At 36.7% G+C, this 23,576-nt stretch overlaps 1 protein-coding gene across 12 annotated transcripts in view; it reads left to right on the top strand.

Annotated features, from left to right (window-relative positions):
• Positions 1 to 23,576, top strand: part of Robo1 (roundabout guidance receptor 1) — a 1,008,058-nt gene that overhangs the window by 914,888 nt on the left and 69,594 nt on the right. For 9 of the 12 annotated variants that reach the window (XM_026786907.1, XM_026786925.1, XM_026786911.1 and 6 more), the window contains 7 exons: positions 2,037 to 2,045; positions 5,813 to 5,937; positions 8,224 to 8,395; positions 18,239 to 18,444; positions 19,686 to 19,767; positions 19,914 to 20,082; positions 20,235 to 20,401. In XM_026786907.1, coding sequence (XP_026642708.1) covers positions 2,037 to 2,045; positions 5,813 to 5,937; positions 8,224 to 8,395; positions 18,239 to 18,444; positions 19,686 to 19,767; positions 19,914 to 20,082; positions 20,235 to 20,401 — 930 coding nt within the window. The remainder of the gene's footprint in view (positions 1 to 2,036; positions 2,046 to 5,812; positions 5,938 to 8,223; positions 8,396 to 18,238; positions 18,445 to 19,685; positions 19,768 to 19,913; positions 20,083 to 20,234; positions 20,402 to 23,576) is intronic. The other 3 variants (XM_026786902.1, XM_026786904.1, XM_026786918.1) reach the window with 1 other exon arrangement.

Below are 23,576 nucleotides of genomic sequence, written 5' to 3'. Positions count from 1 at the left end.
GGATCTCTGTGAGTTCGAGACCAGCCTGGTCTTACAGAGCTAGTGCCAGGACAGGCTCCAAAGCCACAGAGAAACCCTGTCTCGAAAAAACAAAACCAAAAAAAAAAAAGAAGAAATGTACATAATATTTTTAGAAGAGAAATGTAAGAATTATGATTCTGAAATACTAGTAGAAGAATGTGGAGGGTATGCAGAATTTACTTACTTGTTTGTCTGTTTGTTTTTTACTGACACTAGAACAAATAAAATATGGTGTGAATTATAGGTGGATATTTATTAAGGTAATCTGAACCATTTCCTTATAATCATGGGTGTTAAAAGCTTACTTAAGTGTTCCATCAATCAGATAAAGTTTTCTCAAGGATTTTTTTACGCTTTTTGTTTTTTATGATGTTCTTAGATAACATTCCAGGTTTTGAAGAGACCATAAGAATTATCATTGGTCATTGATACATTATGCAAATGTTTAGCATGAACTTCTTATATGTGATCCATTCTGCTCCTGTGGATTGTTAATGCAACTATAGGAAAGACAGTACACTTTACAATTTAAAGGGGTGGCTCCCAGTAACCATATTGCTCTTATTAAATTCTTTGAATATAAGGACTTTTGAAGTATATAAGCATATATAGGAATCATTTGTCTAATCTCCTAACTTGGCTACATTATTCTGATGAGATCAAGTCTTTTTTCACAGATTCATCCTTGGGAGAGCTCTACAACTTTTTGTTGTTTCAAAGAAAATATTAGCTGACAGTTTCTCAGATCATTTCCTTTGTAACTCCAGAGTATCCCCCTGCTATGTAAGGCAATCCCTTTAAGATATTTAAGAAATACAATAGTGATCTTTCCACCCTTTTTGATTCCACAGTTTTAAAACTCTTCTAAATAATGTTTATTTTCTTCTTAAAAATCAAAACTAAATTTTTGCACATGTTCAGTATTTCTGATTCCCTTTAAATTGTTGCATATGTTACAAATGAATGGACAAGAAAACTTTTTTTTTTTTCTACTTTGTAACTGCACGATCTCAAAGCAGCATTCCTTGCCTTTGATTTAGACTGCAGGGATATGCATCAAGTCAAATTAATTTCAGTTTGGAAACTATTTATTTGAATGAAATGTATTGTAGATTCCTACAAATCATGGTATGTGACAATCTTCTGCATTTGAAAGCAGTGACCTTTATCTGAAATAGAGACACAGAGTTATTGCTTTCTATTATTTTAAATCACTATCATTGCATTAAAATACATCCTGTTTCAGCATTGAAAATGAATAATGTGATTGTTGTTTCTAAAGAGTTACATATTTTCTTGTTTACATAATTTCTTCATTTTTATAGACATATTCTCAACAAAAAATATGTAAGCATGTAACCTCAGTATATTTTAATAGTCTTTCAACTCAACTCAAGGTCATGGACTAGTATGACCTACCTGGTGTCCGTCAGAAATGCAGATTCTTAGACCACACCATGATCATTAGAGTCATTACCCATTTGTATGAAGGTTATTTGTAAATATCGTCAAGTATGAGAAGCATGAGTTGAGTGGAATATCATTATGAGTGTGAAACTTTCAAAAGATAAACCTATTGGTGGATCTCTTTGGAATTTAACATCTTTTATCTTTAAAATGATGCTTATTCTATTTTGTCTAGTTTTAGCAGCTATTATTAATAATACTTTTAAAAATCCATTACATAAAGAATATTTTACCTGGTAGGAAAACATAAAACGGTTTAAAGATGCTTTATAATTTTACAACTGTCAGTCCATTGCAGTTCTACCATTTTTCACAATAGAGATTTCAAGATTCATTTCTATTTTTCTAAGTTATTCATGATTGTGCTCGAAATGCTAACAAATATTCATTCATGGATAGTGTGGTCAGTATATCTAAATATTAATGTGTTCTTTAGTTTATGTTAAAAGAAAATCATTGTTAAGTCAAATCTTACTACTTTTTCTGTTTCATTTTTTTTGTTTGTTCCCTTATTTTTATTTATTCCATGTTTTCTTTTTTTATTTTAGTTGGGTCTGGTAAGTTGACATTTTCTTGGCCATCTCCTAATCACCGTGTCACTGTGACTGGAACTTCTCTTCCCCTTTCCATCCATACCCTTCCATGTCCTTCAACCAATCAGCCTCCATGTTTCACTTGTCATTGGCCACAAAGACAGACTGCACAGAATAAATCTGCAGGAAGTATGGGTAACTGACAAAGAGGAAAGGTAATGGGTTTGCTAACTTTCTGTCTTATTAAGTCATGTGTGATCTGAGCCCTTTAATTTTCTTCTTCCTGAAATGGGGGAAATGTTATAGGAGTGTCTCTTGGTGAAAGAGGACAGTTTCATGTTATGCCTCAATATCAATTAATGAACAAAAAGACACGCCACAAGAACAATTTGGCTTTCTCTGTGTCAAGTGCATTCAGAACATCCTATCTGTGGGCTGTTTTGTAATTAGAATTCAGGAGACCTGAAAGTTCAGTCCCAGAGTCGCCTTGTACTGGGAGCTTCTTAGTGGTCATTTCCATTTCTTTCTATGCGCTTCCTTTCATGGCATTTACAAAGTAACTACATGGAATATCCAAAATTTATTTTTATATTTTTTTTTATAAATAAAGAGAATCAAGCTTCTTTGTACTTAGTTTAGAAGAAGATCCATTCATTCAATAGGCTTGACAGAATGTCACTTTCAGAGAAATCTCAACACCAAAAGACTGCCAGAATATCACTTTCATCTTAAAGAAATCTCTCTCACAGATGTTATTATTTCATATTCTCACAGATAGGATGAGCTATCTAATAATAGAGTATGTTAGATACTGGCTCTGTGAGCTATCTCAAAATTTAATACAATAGAGATGGATGAAATTATTTAAGATAGTGCATTAGTTATTTGATAATTATTAAAATGATACTTTAGTATAATATTGTTAAATAATATTACCTCGTTTGCATGGTAGAATTATTGGCAGTATTTCTTTTTCTTGTCTGTCCATTTTTCCACATTTCCAGCAGTTTATATATTATTATACTGGTTACACCATTGTGCACTTTGAACACAGCTAACTTAAATATTTTAGATTTCAAAAGCTGTTACAATATATACTCATAAAACATCAACTATGTATATTTGATGAGTATCTTCAATCTAAATAGCAAAGTATTTGGTCTATTTTTTCTTTAAAGATATAACTATATCTGATATCTGACGTACAGAGGTAGATGATGTTTTTGCTGTATTTATTTTTTAAAGCATGGTGTTTCTGACTTCAAACTCTTGGGCTCAAGCAGTGCTTCTCCTAGACCCTCTGGGTAGCTGGGACTGTAGGCTTGTGCCATCGTACGAGTCAGAGAAATTTTTAAAGTTTATTTCTAAGAAGTCTCTTGTGGCTGATGTCACTGTTGATGTTGGCTTGAGACTATGCCTACAGAATCTAGTAAATCATTTCCAAGCAAATATCCTGTGTGGAAGGATTGCTTCGGGATAAATGTAGTTAGCGTAAGGGTCTGTATTCCTTTTTCCCAAATAAGTCTTTGAGGTTTGAGCAGAGCTGGCATTTCATAAAAGAAACAGTTTCTGGCACACATTCCTGGGCGAGCTCCTGAGATTTGGGATGGAGACCACCCCAAGGTTTCGCTTGACTAAGTGGTTTGAACATTTATATTTTCCTACTTGGATTCCCTTCGTATTGGAAAGTCATCTGTTCCCACACATCCAATTAATCATTTGGTTTTCCTTCATTGAAAGAAACCAAACTCTAGACTGGATTTCATACATTTTCCAGGCAGCCTTGAGTCTCAGTCTCATCCCTGCATCAGTTACTCTAACCCTCACCTAAGGAGGAAAAAGCTCCTGTTTGGCTTGGTGCAGGAGGGGACATCCCCAGGCAACCAGGCACATGCCTATTATTATACCTTGTGTAATGACAGTGTGAGCTACATTCATGAGTAAACCACTCAATTACAATCACAGGTTTCCTACCAAAAATTATAAGCCAGAGCTTCAGTTTGACCACACTGAACTCCAAGTGTGTCTCCTGACTTTTTATTTTATCTTCTGTAAGTTAGAGAACATTTGAAAACGTTTGACCTGATGTTGCAGGTATCCTATAATTTTCGAGTCAACTAGGCAACTGTTAGAGTTTATACTAACCTTCAATTTAAAAAAAAAGATATAAAAGAAAGTACATTTGTCTAGAAGTTAGGAGACCTTATTTCTTTCTTCAGTTTTGTTACAATGATAGCCTTGAACAAATCACACTGTATTTTCTTTTTTACAGAATTTTTATATTGTGTTTATGATTTTACATATATACAAATATTTATAGTGTCACATATATTAAGTAGGTTTTAATATTTTACAGTTGTCACATATGTAATATTTACAATATATACAAAAATAAATAGGATAGAACTAACCTGAAAATATAACTAAAAAGAAAATTGTTTTTCCAAATACTTAAAGAAAACATTCTTTTTGGCTTACCAAGAATAAATAAATAAAATAGGAAAAGATAACAAAGTCATAAATGAAGGGTGGTTTCTACATGAGACTAGGAAGCAGGGGCCACCTAGAGTGGAGGGACCAGAGACTGATGGAGGCAGACACAATCACACACATCATATGCCTGTGTGAAAGTGTCAGAACAAGCCCCACCATTATGTCTAATTCATATATGCTAATAAGAAAGCTTTGAAAAAGGAAGAAGCCTTGCTCTTGTAAGCAGTGCTGTAACACTCCGGGATATAATCTGTATCTGAGTTTCGATTCAGATTTGCGTTAGGGAGTGTCCTTAAGTGACTGATGTCAGCCACTGAAAATACTTTGAGGGAACAATGGCAAGTAGGGGCCAGGCCTTGCAAAGTGGGTTAGAAGAGCCCTACCCTGTGTAAGCTGTTAGCAGTTGTTTGAACTGAGATCATAGGGAATGATTAGCTTTTCCAGACAGCAGATAAGAAGTGGATTTGGAAAGTGTACACATTAGGTAAAGGGACTTAGTCGGGACGTACTGCCTTTCTGTGCAAAGCCTGGCCCTAAAGCAGGCTCCCCGTGCCCCACCCAAGGGCCCGCTCTATCAGCACAGCTACCTTTCAGCTGCCACTGCCCCCGATGTAACTGACGCAATTTTCTGACACTCTATTGACTGCTGAATGAAGTGGCCATTCAAGTCTGTATAAATCAAACAGTTTGGACAAAGCTGGCAGTATTTCTAATGTCAGGGTGAGCAGATGTTTCGAATTTGCCCTCATTTCCATATATATTCTGTTTGAACATGCCCTTGCCCATGTAAATGAAGGAGGCATGCGACTCCACTATGGCTTTAAATCCGTTTCTATTCAAATAATTGGACTGAAGATTTTAAATGGCTCTAATTTGCATGGTAACATTTCAGGAGCTTTTGAGGTAAATTAACGTAATTTAAGTCCCTGCCTGTATCAGGAGATCTTGCGTATGTGTGATTAGAGTTCATTCACCTGGAAGCAGCTCTAAGTGAGAAAAAGATAATATTTATTCATGCAATTTTCAGGTATGATTTGAATGTAGAGGGTCAGCTTGTAGCTCAAGAATTCTTGTAAATGTGGAGATTAATTCCAGGTCTAGGTTAAGTAATAATGCTCTTTAGAATATGACTCTATTTCATCCTATAAATATGCACTTAGTGATTTTACCTTAGACGAAGGGTGGGAAGTGGCCGATTATTATACCCTGTTGGAGACAATACAGACAGCACTAGAGACACCAGGAGACTGAGTAGGGTCTGTGGTGACATGATCTCATTGCATGTTTTGTTTCTTCAGAGCCTCCCCATTTTGTCGTGAAGCCTCGCGACCAGGTTGTTGCCTTGGGACGAACTGTGACTTTTCAGTGCGAAGCAACTGGAAATCCCCAACCAGCTATCTTTTGGAGGCGAGAGGGGAGTCAGGTATGACTATTGTCTGGTGTTTTTCTTTTGTTTTTCTTTTTTAAGAAAATATGGATATCTGAGAAGAAAAGGATCGTGATGTTATATAGCAATCATATTCACTGGAAATAGGGAAGTCAGATACCTCAGAAATGTTTAGAATTAAGAAGGAAGGGAAAGTTGTCCCTTTTTTAATTCTCAAAGCCATTTTTCTGCCTCATTTTAGTACATGGGTGATGTGCATAAAGCCACTGTTTTGCTTTGTAAATGTTTCTTTTATTTCAAAACTGTCTATGTTAAATAAAAGCTAGTCTCTTCTCTTTGTATAATTCAATTGTCCTTCCCATTATTCGGGTCCGAATAATAAACTTAAGTATATTTGAAAAAGATATGGTGATTATTATGTGGGTGTTCTCTAGAAGGACCAGATGATGGAAAATTCTCTCTAGCATCAATACCATGCCCCATAGAGTTCAGTCTTTCCAGTCTTTAAAACTGTCATGTGTGCTCATCAGTGGCAATTAGGTCCTATTTTCTAAACATTCCATAATCTAGAATAGCAATTCTCAACCTGTAGGTTGTGACCTCCCACAGGGTCAAATGACCCTTTCTCAGGGGTCGTCTTAGATCACCAGAAAGCACAGATATTTACATTGCAGTTCATAACAGTAGCAAAATTACACTTATGAAGTGGCAATGAAAATAATTTTATGGTTGGAGGTCCCTACAGTATGATTATCTATATGAAAGAGTCACAGCATTAGAAAGGTTTAGAAACACTGCTCTTGATCATTAGTACATCTTGTCAGGCTTGAGCCTAATACAAAGAGCAGTTGCATAGCTTAAAATCTCTCCTCATATCATCCCTGTGATTTTTTCTTCTTAAATAAGGTGAAATGCTTTACTTGTGAAAAATTAATCTCACTCATTTTGGGTACGGTCATTCCTTGGCCTGTTTTACTGCTACCTGGCTTGTATTTGGAATTTCATGGTCCTGCTTCTGAAGACAGGACCATATAAAGAGCATGAATAAATTACTGACTGAACTCCAGGATCTTTGATGGGCAATGCTACCAGCTACCTTTTTTTTATTTTACTCTGATTGACAAACATTACAGATGTAGGCTATCATTTGAATGCTAATATATTGGTGGGCTCTAACATATTCCATTTGGTCTCACAAGATTAAGTTTGCTCAGAACAAGTTAAAGACAAAATATTAATAGAACATGAAGAATTGGGATGGAATTATGAAAGAAAATCTTTCTAGCAAAAATTATAATCCAGTAGATGTCCTTTATATTAGTATGGTACTTGTACTGAATAATTTCCAAAATATTTGTTTACTTTGGATCAACAGTACAAATTGCTTTGCATAAAAAAGGTCATTAGAACTTGATTCATAGAGCATTAACTAACCTTTCCAAAATGATTTTTGCTAAATAGCACCAAAACTTTGAAAACAAAGCAATAGCAGTTTTATTTTTCTTCTTGAAAAGGTCAGGATAACTTGTTTCCTGAAATACAACACCATGAAATACAAACTGCTAGGAATTTGGATCTTTTCATTCAGTTCTACATAAATTTCAAAAACTCTATAACATGCATTCTTTTTTCTCTGTAGCTTTGGAGCCTGTCTTAGAGCTAGCGCTAGTAAACCAGGCTGGCCTTAAACTCAGAGATCCTCCTGCTTCTGCCTCCAGAGTTCTGGGATTAAAGGCATGCACCACCACTGCCTGGGATAACTGGCATCCCTGTCTTCTAACAGGAAAAAGATATGCCATGACTAAGTGATTGATAAGTGTTGCAGAACATTAGTGATTGACAGCTGGAGAAAATGCTTCTTAGAGAGCCAAAATGACATCCTTGATCGTAGTTTATAAGAGTAAATTTAAATTCTATTTTCTTCATGTGTTGAAGGTCTTAGAGTTAATAATATGGTTAGCCACTTAGATGTAATAGATTTCTGTTATAGTTTGCATAAACATATTTAGTCTTCTTATATGTTCAATATTAATATCAAATGGATGGTTATAAATATGCATGTTGATAATGAGAACTGTAACAGTTTGCATATAACTTCATTGAGCTTTGTATTATTAAACTATGTTTACTAATATGTATATATACATACATGTACACATCAATATATGTAGATTTGTGGTCAAAGAATATTTAATTTATATCTAAATGTATATATTATGTATATATTTATACATACATTGACATATGCAAATAATTGTGCCATACAATTAGAATTTGGCTGTTAACCTGTTTCTGTTCTTTCCTCCCCAATTCTGGTTTTAGAATCTGCTTTTCTCGTACCAGCCACCCCAGTCATCCAGCCGGTTTTCAGTGTCCCAGACTGGAGACCTCACGATTACTAACGTGCAGCGGTCTGATGTGGGTTATTATATCTGTCAGACTTTAAATGTTGCTGGAAGCATCATCACAAAGGCTTATTTGGAAGTTACTGATGGTAAAGTAAAAAGTTTTCTTTTGAAATATCCAAGTTATGTTCAGCTCTGAAGGAGCCTGTGCATGTTTTCATACAAGCTTTGCCTTCTTCCTTAGAGTTATTTAGTGTAAAGTATAGCTGGTGTCAATACGATAGTGACGCTACTGTTCTTATTTAACTAACACATGCTAAACTTCTCTATCACCTGTTCAGATTCCTAAAGCTCAGAAATTCCTCATGAATTCAGTTTATTCTGAAGCGCTGGGCATAAGAAAGTATTCGTGTTTTAGACCCAGAAAAAATAAGAGGAAGTCTTTTTGTTGTCTCTTACTATAAATCCCCACTTCTACTATTGTCTCTAAATTGAGAAAAATAAGAATGAGAGCTTCTAAATCTATAGGTTTTTTTATTTTGAGTTTTAATAACCTGGTTTTTGACTCAGAAAATGATGTTAATCCAGCATATCCCATGTATCTCAATTTATTGAGATAGAAAGAATCCAAAATCTGACAAATAACACTATGATATTTTCTCTTGATAGTCTGGTTCATTCTATTTATTAGTTCCCTAAACTTGATTTGCTGCTGGCAAATACTTATAAAGACAGGACAACTGAAAAAAATCTCTAACCATGTAATCAATTATGTAATGATTTTTAAAAAGATAAAAGAAGCTCTAAATTGCTTATAAACATGTGCACGTGTATATGTACATTTATAAGATTTTAACTGATTAATATATATTTATTTCATTAAAGAAAATGCATATAAATATGTGAAATAGATATATATGTGCATGTATTTATCTTACATGGCAAGATACCTATACATGTACTAGATAAATATATTTTAGATATTTAAAAATATATTTATGTGTATATAACATGTATGTAATATACATAATATATGTTTGCATGTGTGTAATCAAGAAAGCATTATTGCAGAAGACTTTGAAATTAAAGTGACATGCCTATTCTTTTTATTACTGGATTCATTTGAAATATTAGAATTATTTTATATTTTTATTTATTTATTTATTTATTTATTTATTTATTTATTTATTTATTTTGGTTTTTCGAGACAGGGTTTCTCTGTGGCTTTGGAGCCTGTCCTGGAACTAGCTCTGTAGACCAGGCTGGTCTCGAACTCACAGAGATCCACCTACCTCTGCCTCCCGAGTGCTGGGATTAAAGGCGTGCGCCACCATCGCCCGGCTTTATTTTATATTTTTAATTTCAAGCAGTAGATAAGGAGCATAAAAGGTAAGCACTCCATGTATTCCAAGGAGAAAGATGGGCCTGAAATAAAGGGAGAGAGTCAGGAATAAAGATGACAGCTATTACTTCTCCCTAATTGACTCTGGTGTTTGTGTATCTTTTATTCGTTTGTGTGGATGTGTGTGATGCAGGCAAAGACTGTGGGACAGCTCCAGGTTTTGTTATTCAAGTGCCTTCTACTTGGTCTTGAGACACAGTCTTTTGTTGACCAAGAACTGGCCAAGTAGATAGGCTGGATGCCTGGGCTGCTCCCAAGATCCTATTGTCTCTGCTTTTCCAATGCTAGGATTAAAATGCACATAAAGCTATTGGTTCTATCATTATTTCTAGAAGAGACCATAGTTTTCACATTTACCTACATTGCCATTTTATTTAAATTAAACTGAGCCTAGATTCATGGACAATACATACTCTCTGCTTTTTTCCACAGATCTGTTTACTTCATATAGACTTGGTTATTGTAGTTTGTAATCAGGCTTAAAGACTCTAACTTTGAATTCCTTATTTTAGCTTTGCTAACTTGGTTATAAATGCCACGTAGGAGTCCATACCCTATACAAACAAAGCTGTAGACATTTTTAATTTGTTTTTTCATAATCTAAAGTTTTCAACTCAGAGAAATGATGCATATCCCATATATCTTTCTCAATTTATTCAGATTTTCTTTAATATCTCTCAGTCTCTCAATAATGTCTATAATTTTGGGGTATAAATTTTTATATATACTTTTCAGTTGTACCTAAGTATTTTTGAAATGTTTATATATAAATTTTTCATTATTGAATTGTTTGAGAAATGTATTTAATTTTTCAGTTGATTTTTTATGTGTTAACTTTTCATCAAGCAACCTTGATAAATTCTTTCAATTTTTCTAATGTTTCTATGTAGATTATTATGAAGTATTTGTTAGAAAAGTAGTAACTAAGAATAAAAATAGCCTGACTTCTTATTTTCCCCATATAGAAACATTTAAATGACAAACATAGTTTAGAGATAAATGAATATATATTATAAAGACCCTTTGTCTCCATTTCATGTCCTCATTGCCTGTGTAGTGAGTAACTTATTATAACAGTGGACATATTCTTCTTAATCCTTACTTCAAAGTAAGATATTCATGTTTTCACAGGGGAGTCTTGATATGGATTTTTGGAGATAACAGTGAGTTTGGTAGATTTTGTAAAGACAGGTTTTTTGGTTTTTTTGTTTGTTTTGTTTGTTTTTAGAGTAGGCTGGACATCTCAGGATGTTTACTGTCCTGGAATGTGCTGTGCAATGGACCCACCTTACAGTCTACAGTCTTTCTTCTGATTGCAATGCTGTGTGCATGCTTCACTGTGTCGTACTGCTTGTGTGTCTTTCCTTTGTATACGTTTACAATAACTGGTATTTTACTCTCTGCAAGGAGTTTGCCCTAACCCACCAAATATGAGTCCTATGCTCCTATATCTGCCATCTACACACAGATTTATTGCATCCTTTATTGTGTTTCTTGTTTTATATTGTGTTCCTCTATCTTTCATTACAATACAAGTTCCATGAAATTTGGGCCATTTTCAGTTTAGTCTAGTTAATATTTGCTTAGTATCTACCCCGATATAATGTGGTAAATGCTCAGTAGATAGTCTCAAATGTCAAGAAGAAATAACCAAGGAACAACTAGGTCTTGGTTAGTGAGACTTCAACACCAGAATTGTCTTTGTCAAAAAATTCAGTATCTTATTCTTGCCTTTGATATATACTGTATGTTCCCTGACTTTAGCAATTCAAAATTACCTAAAATGTGTTTGTGGTAAATATTTCATATTATAGCCATTAGATCATAATTCTGAAGACCATCTAATAAAAAGAAATTTAAAAGCTGTACATATGCTTACAATTGCATCCTTGTATAGTCATTAATAAAATAAGAAAAAAACTAAACTGCTCAATTTTCCTTCTATTCTCAGAATTAACAAAAAAAGATTTGTAGGCTTGGGAGATGCCTCACTCTATAAACAATCTGCTGTATAAGCCCATAGATCTGAGTTTGGATTCTCCCCAAACCCACACAAAAAGCCAGGCAAGGGCACAGGTTTGTAGGCTAAGCACTAAGTAGGCCAATTACCACCTCGTTAATCAATGAGATTCAGGTTCAGGAGAGACCCTGTTTTAAAACACTGTAGGGAGCAATAAAGAACAAAAGTAAAAATCTGGCCTCCACACATAGATGCAAACATATGTGTGTGTGTGTGCGCGCACACACACACACACACACACACACTTAAAAAAAAAACCATGAAATTTGTAGGGAGATATGTTCAGAGGGATCTTGGTTTGAGTTTTTATTGCTGTGATAAAATACATGATCAAAAGCAACATGGCAAGGAAAGTATTTCATTGTTGATGGAAGTTTCTGTCCCACCCAATCTGCAGCTGTTCAGTCCCAAAGAATCACACAGAGACTTATATTAGTTATAAACTGTTTGGCCTATTAGCTCTGGCTTATTATTAGCTAACTCTTGCATCTTAAATTAATCCATAATTCTTGTCTGTGTTTAGACATGTGGCTTGGTACCTTTTTCAGTGAGGCATTTATCTTGCTTCCTCTGCTTCTGGATGTCAAGTGAGTCTCCGCCTTTCCTCTTCCCAGAATTCTCCTAGTCTGGTTGTCCCGCCTATACTTCCTGCCTGGCTACTGGCCAATCAGCATTTTATTAAACCAATATGAGTAACAAATCATTACAGTGTACAAGTGCGTTATCCTGCAGCATTTCATCTCATACTTCAAAATCACTGTTTATCATTGAAGGAAATCAAAGCAGGAACTAAAGCAGGACAGGTTCTTGAAGGCAAGAGGTGATTTAGAGGCCATGTAGGAGTGTTGCTTACTACTTGTTCCTCATGGCTTGCTTAGACTGCTTTATTTTTTTTTTTACTTTGTCTTTTTTTTTAAATTAAATTTTCTTTTCATTTATTTTACATACCCATCACAGTTTCCCTTTCTTCCTATTTTTCCATTCCCTCTCCCCATCTCCCATGTACCCTGCCCCATCTGGGCAGGCCTTTCATGGGAATTAACAAAGCGTGGCATATCAAGTCGAAGAAGGACCATGTTCCTTCCCCTGCATCATGGCTGGGCTAGGCATCCTAGCATAGGAAATAGGTTCCCCAAAAGTGAGATCTAGCAAAAGGGACAAGTCCTGAACCCACTGCTAGGAGCCCTAGAAACAGACAAAGCTATAAAACTGTTACTTTTTATATGTAGAAGGTCTATGTCAGTCCCATGTAGGCTCCCTAGCTGTTGATGTAGAATCCATGAGCTGCCAGGAGTTTAGGTCACCTATCTCTGTTGGTTTCCCACCATGACCTTGACCACCCTCCTCCTCCTCTTCAACAGGATTCCCAGAGCTTGACCCAGTGTTTGGGTCTCTGCATCTGCTTCTATCAGTTACTAGATAAAGGCTATCTGATGACAATTAGGGTAGTCACCAATATGATTATAGGAGAAAGCCAGTTCTTATAGAACCCAGGGCTACTATCCAGTCATGGCAGTAGTCACAATGGGCTGGGCCCTCCCTCATCAATCCCTAATTAAGAAAATGCTCCACTGGCTTGTCTACAGCCCAGTCTGGGGTAGGCAGTTTCTCAGTTGAGATTTCATCCTTTCAGATGGTTCTAGCTTGTGTCAAGTTGTCACAAAAACCATACAACACAGAGGGGAAATGGGAGAAGTTAGAGGAGAGAAGGGGGATATGATCATATTTTCATTGTATACATGTGAAATTGTCAAGAATAAGGAAAGCTTGTCATGGGGGCTGGAGAGATGGCTCAGTGGTTAAAAGCACTGGCTGCTCTTCCACTGGTTGTGAGTTCAGTTCCCAACAACCACATGGTGGCTCACAACCATCTGTAATGAGATATGGCACACTCTTCTGGCACGTGGGCATACATGGAGGCAGAATGTTGCATACATAATAAATAAATAAATCTTTAAAAAAGAAAGCTTGTCATTTAAAACACATAAAAAAGAAATAAAATTTAATAATCATACAATTATAAAAACACCAACATTTCTATATAACAACTGATATGACATTATTATGAATCACTTATATGTTGATGTAGCATATGCAACTTTTACTTTCATTTTAGAAAAAGTTCCTATATTTGTGAATTTTATCCTGAAACTATAAGGAAACTCAGCAGTTAAGATCACTTGGTGCTTATACAGAAGACCCAGGTTCAGTCACCAGCACCCACATAGTGGCTCACGACTATCTATAACCCAAGAGCATCTGGAACCCTCTGGTTGCCTAAGTGGCAACCAGACATATAAGAGGTATATATACACATACATGCAAACAAACATTCATATTCACAAAATAAAATAAATAGATCTCAAATGAAAAAAATCTCTAGAAGCCATTTTATTCTCAGCAGTAAATATCTTGTTTAACTTCACAGTTTCTGTGAGGATTCATAAGAAGTTTGTATGTATGTGTTGTTGAGGTTTTATTTTACCTGTTATTTTTGTGCTATATATTAGTTTAGTCTTTTGGTTTATTTGTTTTGTTTTGAGTTCTTTAATATTATTCAAACAACCGTAGACTTGTTTTTCATAGCTCGGGCTATTCATAGTGCGTGCTGGCAATGTCAATATTTTTATAGCACTAACTCTGTCAACCTGGTGGCTTGTAGAGAGAGTATGCTCTCCATATTATTTGACTTTATCTTCTTGACCTCCTGTGTTGTTGGCAAACACAATAAAGGCAAAAGCAGAATAAAACATGAGGCATGGGAGTAGTAACTGTCTGTGGAGTGATGCCTGTGCCTGTGGTCCAGCCTTACTAACACTGAATGTGCACATTAATAACTGCTTACTATGAGATTATAAGAGAAATAAAAATCACTGAATAGCAAGCGTTATTTTAAAACACGTGTATTCCTCACTGATATAGCACAAAGCGACCGTTCTCCAGCTCCTTTGATTTAGACAAGCCACTTGAACTTCAAAGTTTCAGCCTCTGATTCCCAGAAGGGGATGATGATACAAGAATTACCTATAATACTTTATATCCTAAATCTCTAATTTGAATATATAGCCTTCTAGAACACTTGCAAAAGGATGACAGTTGTAGAGTTTACTTTGATCTTCATTGAGAGACACGTGGGAATTTTTTATGTGAACCAGTCACTATCTGTATAGTTTTCCCTGAAAATCCATGTATTTATTTGCTTCATTAAACGTAGGCTGCTTCTTATACTCCCTACTCCATTGCCTGATATCTCTTTCTCATAATTCCAGTGTAATATATCAGACACTGGTTTGAAATTTGTCTTACAAATGGTGAATTTAGATTTTATTTATAAATGGACCATATTTGTTGATATAAACTGGAGCATTCATTTCCTTATATTTTTGTACCCATCGATGAAAACTTCATAGTTTTATTTTCTGTACCTAAAAGTATGCAAGAGCTTTAATGAAGTCCTACATTTTTTTCAGTTCTGATTTCTATACTAACTGTTGCCAGACAAGGAAAGACGACACTGCATAGTGCATGTGAATGTCTGGCCTTTTGCAATTACCTAAGCACATTCATGACTACTATTTCATCTCAATACCCATGGAGATCTCCTAAGCTAGTTTGAACAACTATTAGTATCCTCATTTTATAGATTTAAAAATGGAGAAGTTGGGAAAGAGGGCTCAGTGGATAAAACCACCCTGCAAATGTGAGGACCAGAGTTTGGATTCTTCGAACCTATGTAAGAGTCACCTGTAATCTCAGCACTCGGAGGCAGTAGCATGGAATCCCTGGGGTGAGTCAGCTGCCTGGGCTAGTCTATGTTGTGCTGCTCCTGACTCAACAAGACACCTTAAGTAAGTAAAATGGAGAGCAGTGAGGAAGGAGATCAGACTTTGTTCTCGATGAACATGCATTGACATGCTCAAGCATAAACACATGCATGCATACTACACATAGACACAAAGAAACAACACTGCACACAAAAAAGTAGGGATTCAAGAATATAAAGAACTTAGCAAACGACACATGGGTGGCAGATGATGGAAGGATCTTTTCATTGATTTGTTTTTGTTAACCACCCAGTAGAAATTATGCAGAAATAAGTGAAAGAAACCATCAATGAGCTGGGTTAGGATAGAATTGTGGAGCTACACCAGATACCTTATAAAGGAGCTCCGGGTAGTGAGATATTAATTATAATAAACCCTGACATTTTGTGGTTCCTAAATCTAACAAGACTACCAAATATAATCCATGCTAGTAGTAGTCATAATGATAATCATTTGGAGTGAGGCCCTCTGTTACTAATTCATTTAATGTCTGGAAATATATATTCATTCTGATAATCAGTGGAGCACCGGTGCTCTTAGAAATCCCCGGTGGGTTTAGCAGAAGAAATCTGCAATTGGACAATAGCAAGTCTCCACAGATAATACAGAGAAGACTTTTAAAATTCTAAGCAAAGGAATTGCTGGCTTACATTTTCCAAGAGTGTAGTGTCTAAAACACTCCTGCCAAGTGTAACTCCAGTCTTGAGATTTCCCCATGCTGCTGGAGTAAGGATGGCGTGGGGAGAACTGGGGAACTGGATTACAGTGCGCAGTTGCTGATTTCATTTAATTGCTTTTTTAATGTGAACACATAAAACTAATAATCATTGCATGATAAACGAGGAACAAATTGAAGTGTTACTCCAGCTTGTGAAAATCGTTGGTGCATGAAGCTTTGAAAATGACACATCCAGATTCGCAAATTATTGCATCCAAAATTTAGTTGCCCTGGCAGCCAGATTCCTTTAATCAGACAACTTGTTAGAATTCTCTCTCGTATATTTGCATCTTTTCCTTTTTTAAACTTTTGGATCCGGGCTTTTAAGAGAGTCAAGATTCTAAAGCTTAATGATTGAAGACGATTTCCTGAAATTGAACACACAGCTCTTACTCATTTTAACTAAATCAATGGAGCTTGATAAGCTGCCTCCATCAAGAGATGGGAACATTTTTCTACTGTTGTCCTTTGTCCTCTATGCTTGTGTTAGAGTCTCAAAAAACAGTGGATTTAAGATATATCCTTTTTCAGGCATTTATATTTTACAATAATTTTATTTACTTATAATAAAAATTGTTTTGTTGGTCCCTTTTCAAAGTAGATTAAAGTTTGTATAAAAAACAGTCTTGGGGTTTTCTAGGCAATGTGTCTGTGTGTGCGTATTCTTCCTGTGGTTTTTCTTTCTCTCTGTTCTGCTCTATCTTGGTTGGTCTTTTTATTTGCCTGTTTTCTTTGTAAAGCAATAGAGAAAGAAGGCATGCGCTTGTTGTATGAGTGAGAAGGTGGGGTGTATCTGGAAGAGATGAAGGAAATTGTAAGCTGAATATACTGTGTGGGAAAAAAGTCTATGTTCAATTAGAAACAAGCAAACAAACAGTATTGGCTGAGTCTAAGAGGGGGTAGTGGAGGCTGCCAAGTTTGGATGTCGTCTTCAGTCATCTTGTTTGGTTAGGCTACAAACAATGCTATTGGGCAGATTCCCAGTGTCCCTGGATCCATTACAGCTCGATAATGTTATTTTTTAAGCTGTGTATATATTTCAGTAGAAAACTTATTTCCAAGTCCTAGAGACATTGCCTAGAGGATAAAGCACCTACTTCACAAATGTGGGGAATGGAGTATGTCCCTAGGACCAGCGTGAAGGCTGAGTGGGTGGGGCCCTAAGCTGTAATCCAAGCGTTCAGGACAGGAAAAGGGATTCCCAGTACAAGCTGGATCTCTGGACTGGGAAAAGCCTTAAATCCGTAGTTCAGGGAGAGACCAGTTCATAAATAAAGCAGAGAGCAGTATAGGAAGATACCCAACATCAACCTCCGGACTCTGCACTCACTTGCTTAGGCATGCATGCACACTCACCCACATGTGTGCCCTCACACCATACACATAGACACATAGATACACGTGTGTGTACGCGTGTGCACACCCCTGGAAACACATATGCATACACATACATCCCAGAGAGAGAGAGGATTCTGAGATAAAAAGATTGCAAGTTTAATTCTATAAATCAGAGTCCAAAGCACCTTTTTAAATCCAAAATTGTCAAACATTCTGGCATGGCAGCTTCATTTCATGGTGATGGTGGTTGTTGGAGACAAAACAATTGTGAAATCAACTTGGCTTTGAATCATTCATTAAATTCTGTCTCATACATATCTATGGGATAAATGTGTTAAATGTCTATTTCTTGTGCTTTTTCCTGTTTACAGCAGTCTATTCTCAATACTATATGCCTTCTTCACCAGCCACAGCTCTTGTTTAATTTCTGAACACTTAGATCAGTCCTTAGATAACGCAACTGGCTCAGGCCTAGTTGGTCATTTGAACGGCGTACACTGTATCTCATTTTAATATTCCTAATCAGTGCATCATGTAAATGCGTTTTGAATAATGCATGTCTCCCCTTTAATTACTTGTTTAATTATCTTTAGTTTCTTTTTTCAAAGCCTACAGCAATGGCTGTTGCTCAGATGATTAGAAAATTGCTTCCAGTTGCAGAAATCTATTTCCTGTTGTTTCTTTTGGCAGTGATTGCAGACCGGCCTCCCCCAGTCATTCGCCAAGGTCCTGTGAATCAGACTGTAGCAGTGGATGGTACTCTAGCCCTCAGCTGTGTAGCCACAGGCAGTCCAGTGCCCACAATTCTGTGGAGGAAGGATGGAGTCCTTGTTTCAACCCAAGATTCTCGGATCAAACAGCTGGAGACCGGCATGCTGCAGATCCGATATGCTAAGGTAACTTTCAAAGATGTCGTGGACTTACTCCTTGGTTCCACTTTATTTTTAACGGCAGCAACTAGTGTTGAAATACAATAACCTCGAGGAAATACTAAATAAGATACATTTCATTATTATGCATCTGTGTATACTTAAGGTGATTTGAGGCATGGCAAGTAATTTAAGGTCCTGTGGAGGTAGAAGGAAGTGCTTTGGGAGACATATTGAGAAAAATGGTTGGGGACCTAAGAGGTGGTGTGCCTTCCATGTGTATGGTCTGATACAAGGCATTTTACAGGACACTAGAAAGGGGAATTTTCTAGTACTGTTTTATGCACAGTGGACTTGAGCAGTGTTTCTGTGATGACTGTTTGGTTCAGTGTTTTGCAATTACAGGATATCACACACATAAATAGCCCTCATAGAGCCATGCACTAACATTTCAAATCATGAAAATGTAAAAGCCCACAGATTTGTCAAAACAAATGTAGAGATTTACCAGTTGCTCTGATTTTGATTTTTCTTTTGTATCAGTCCTTACATTGTTTTGGTTTCAAATTTTCTTTTGTGGTCTGGGTCAGTCGGGCTTTTGAGAGAGATGAAACGACAGTATCAGGCTGGGATCAACAGTTGCTTCAATTGCTTGGCTCTGTGGTATAGGTGGCTTCTTTGGAGTTTTGGATCAACATCACAGTTGATTTTGTGTGCCACCAAAGTTTGTAGTTCTTTTTGGCAACTGTTGCATATTGCTTTTGCCACGGCCAGAGTCAGATGTCAATGAGATTTGAAAAAGAAGAGTTGTTCAATTAGGGGAGGTTTATGGCTTTAGCATGCAGCTCCTGAGTTTTCAGAAGAGATGGTGTTCTTTCCAGCAAGGATTTTGTTTTTATTTCTGAGACTCAAGTTTTGACTCAAGTATGATAATAAGAGGTGGGGTAAAATGAGTAATTTAAGAAGATACAACACAATTTGTTTGTCCTTAATCTTTGATGCTAAACCTAGTCTGTTAAAGCACTGAAGATCAGATTTTTTTTTTTTTTGCAGTTAGGATAACCATATAAAGATTTTTTATTTCTGTGTCATGCAGTGTTTTCCTTCCCATTTCAAGAAAAAATGTATTCAACTAAAGGGACATTTCCGGTTCACAGGTTTTAATGTAGTTATTCATATTCATAGGCCATATACAAACCTGTAATTGTTTTTCCAGCCTGACAGGCCCTTGATTGTCCCAAATATTTCTTTTCCATCTGCTTTCACAGCTGGGTGACACTGGCCGGTATACCTGCACTGCATCAACCCCCAGTGGAGAGGCGACGTGGAGTGCTTACATTGAAGTCCAGGGTAAGTCTGGGCATTTCCCCCCCAAGCTCTTTGGATAAGAAAAGCCAATGGCCTTGTATGTGAGAGGCAAGTTAGTGTGCTACCTACACTCATGTGTTAGTTCATGTATGTGTAAATTTGTCTTTTTTTCCCTCTGCATTTGTTAGAATTTGGAGTTCCAGTTCAACCTCCAAGACCCACTGACCCCAACTTAATCCCCAGTGCCCCCTCAAAGCCTGAAGTTACAGATGTCAGCAGAAACACAGTGACTTTATCCTGGCAGCCCAACTTGAACTCAGGAGCAACCCCAACGTCTTATATTATAGAAGCCTTCAGGTAGAGGGTGGATGTTCTTGCATGTTCCCTCCCTCCCTCCCTCTCTCCTCCCTTCCTCCCCCCTCCCTTCTTCTTTCCTTTCTTACTCTTTTTTTATTTCGTTGTTGTTTTGCATCCAATGTTTTTGTTCTAATGTATGTATCCATCCTTAGCCATGCATCTGGTAGCAGCTGGCAGACCGTAGCAGAAAATGTGAAAACAGAAACATTTGCCATCAAAGGACTCAAACCTAATGCAATATACCTTTTCCTGGTGAGGGCAGCAAATGCGTATGGGATTAGTGATCCAAGCCAAATATCAGACCCAGTGAAAACACAAGGTAAATATTGATTGACTGAAACCTGAAATATCTACTAATCCTTAGTAACTGTAACTATACTGGCATGATGTGTGAGTTACAGGCTATGATTACACATTTGTTCTTTCTTTTCTTTCGCTGTACAATATAATGTCCACAAACTATGTTTTTCTGGACTGAGGCTATCAAAATTGATAACATACAGAATTGCCTCTCATAGACTCACAAATCCACTAAAAATATCCTTTAACTATTGGTATATTCTTTACAATTTTTTGAATTTTAAAAGTCTAGTATCTTAACCCTATTACAATTGTATTTAAAACTGAGTCAGTTTGTTGGTGCCAAAATTCAGTCCACATAACCTCCAAGATAATTTTTCAGAATTTCCACCTGAGTTAATGCACGTCCTTGAAAATCACACAGAAGTAGGTAACCATTACAAACTTGGTCATCATGCCTCTTTGTAGCCAACATCCTGCCAGCCCCAGAAGACTTCTTGTCTTTAGATGTTCTCAAATCTTACTCTCACTGTGTGAGGCATGATAGGAAACTTTTCAGTGGAAAATGTTGTATATTTTGGTGACGCTGGTTGGGAGTGAGAGATCAAGACTGGAAGCCTGCAAAGCCGATTTTAACACATGCAGATCCTGAGATGATACTCATTGGAACTTTCTATTCTATGTGGGTTGAAATTATTTTCTTCTTTTGCCAGATGCCTGTCTCCCCGCTTACTAATCTCATTAGTTTAGTATTTTCGTAGAAGGAAAATCTAGCCATTACCTTTTCTTTAAACCTAGTGTTGCCGAAGTTAGAATATGCTTGCGCTTATCTTAGTAAGGTGACTGGAAGTATAGAATTATACCCCCCAACACAGAAACATTGGCTCTTAAATTAATATTTCCAAAGGAAAATTTGGGGAGTAGTTATAATGAGAGAAGCAAGGTATATACAAAGAGCCTGGAAGACCCAAGCTGATTTCTTCCTGGTATTGGAGGGCAGACAACAGCAGTGTTGCTTGTTCTGGCTACCCCTAGGGTACAGCTAAACTGTACCCCTCTCTCTCTCTCTCTCTCTCTCTCTCTCTCTCTCTCTCTCACACACACACACACACACACACACACACAAGAGAGAGAGAGAGAGAGAGAGAGAGAGAGAGAGAGAGAGAGAGAGAGAGAGAGAGGAGAGAGAGTTGAATTACAGAACATGTCCATGTCTGTTCTTTGTATATGAATTCAACAAACCCAGATGCCTAGGCAGATTTGCCATTGTGAGTCACCTGCTCAGGAGCCTTAATATACTTGGAGCCTGCCTTGAGTCAGTTTGAGGCTTGGAGTATTAGGCATGCATTTGTGAAGAATGTAGAAACTATGGCAGCTTCCAAATGGATTTAAACTTCTGTCCCCTGGAAGCGTCCCTATCCAGTGAATCTAAACGAAAGTGTTGATAGCTGACTTAATGCTATTCTGACATACACATGGAAATGTTTTTGTGACATACTCATTTGTAAATGAGAATATTGTTCACATGTTTTATGAACACCATTTTTTTCCCTTTTTCTTTGGGTTAGAACAGCCTCCTTCAGCTATATAGCTAGTAAAATAGCATAATGAAATGAATCCATGTCAACTAGAGGCTGACTTTCTAGGGGAATATACATACCACTTTAAAATAAAGAATATTTTTATCTCATCTCCTCAGTCTAGCTGTGTGGCTTTTAGCAAGCTGAACATGCCTAAGCATCCAGTCTCTATGAGTATAAAATGAGGCTAAGGAACTCACTTCTCCAGAGTTGACAAAGATTATTAACTAATTAGTAAAAATGCATGAAAGCTATTTTTTCTACCTAATGTCATAGCAAACTTGTGCTTTGTTCAGTGTCTAAACTAAGAATAAGGAGGATTCATAGAAAATTCAGCAATCATAACAGTATAAAAACTAACAAGTTTGCCAAATGAGAGTCTCAATTAAATATATCTTGACAGCTTGGAATGATGAGCCAGCACTAACAAGATTAAAATTAATAGAGCAAATTAAAAAATCTGGTACTTGAATTGTGATTTGAAAAATTAACTATAAAAGGCTGAAATAAGCAGACCAGTTCAAGGAGGATGTGGGTGTGTGTCAGGATTCATTGGAGTGCGCAGACTCCAGTTAAATTAGCTCTAAAATCTGTCTGAGTTCACTGAGAAATGTGTTTGCCAAATGAACAAAATTTATCCTTACTTGGATTTTCAGAATTATGTGTGAATCTAGTCATCTTTACCCCTTTATTTTGAATTCATTGGATCATGAATTATGTAATGTCTTGGCTGTGAACACTACATTTTCAGATGGACTTTTAAGTCTTTGCTTCATTGTGGTTGGAAAGGTAGTATAAATGTAACCAGTGCTCCCTATACACATGGTTATGCCTTTCCACTAAGCTATACCCCAACCCTGCCATTTAGATCTCCTAAGAAAAGACCAGTGGCAGGAGTTGGTAGAACTGAATGAATAGCTGAAAATTATTTCTAATTAAGAAAAAAAATTCAAGAGTCTTGATATGGCTACTCCAAAAGCAAAAACACATGAAGAGTATGAGATCCCTCGCTTATCATTGTAGATGACTAATTATGTAGAAGGCATGCTTTCCCTCCCTCCAGACAGAAAAGGACCAATTGGGAGGAGCTACCAAGTCACATTTTATTGTTTAGGTCTTGGCCTGCTTTGGAGACATAGTAAAGCCTACCTCAGGATAATGGCTTGGGAATGAACCTGGCAAAGTTTGATCCTACAAGGAATATTTGCTGTGTGGGTGACAGATAGGGGTTGCATGGGTTTTGTTGGGATATAATGCCACTTGCGGTACTATTCTGACAACATAGGCCCTAACCTTGAGCAATTCTTGAGCCTTAACTTGTAATGAAAATGAATTCATATGAAGACATGTCAGACATGGTATGCATGAAATACCCGCACTGAGGAGGAAGACAAGCAGACCCTTGAAGCTTATACTGTTTCTCAGCGTAGCCAAATTGGTGAGCCCTAGGTGCCAGGGAGAGATGCTGACTCAAAAAATAAAGTGGATGGTACTTGAGAACCAGCATGTGAGGTTCACTCCCTTCCTTCACACATGTATGCAGTGTACCATCACACAAATGCGCACCCATAGCTGCATGTGCACACCTACACACAAGCACATACCCATAGCTGC

This window comes from Microtus ochrogaster, chromosome 2 (genome assembly GCF_000317375.1).
Source record: "Microtus ochrogaster isolate Prairie Vole_2 chromosome 2, MicOch1.0, whole genome shotgun sequence".
NCBI classification, from domain to species: Eukaryota; Metazoa; Chordata; class Mammalia; order Rodentia; family Cricetidae; genus Microtus; species Microtus ochrogaster.
This window is presented reverse-complemented; position numbering and strand designations above follow the sequence as displayed.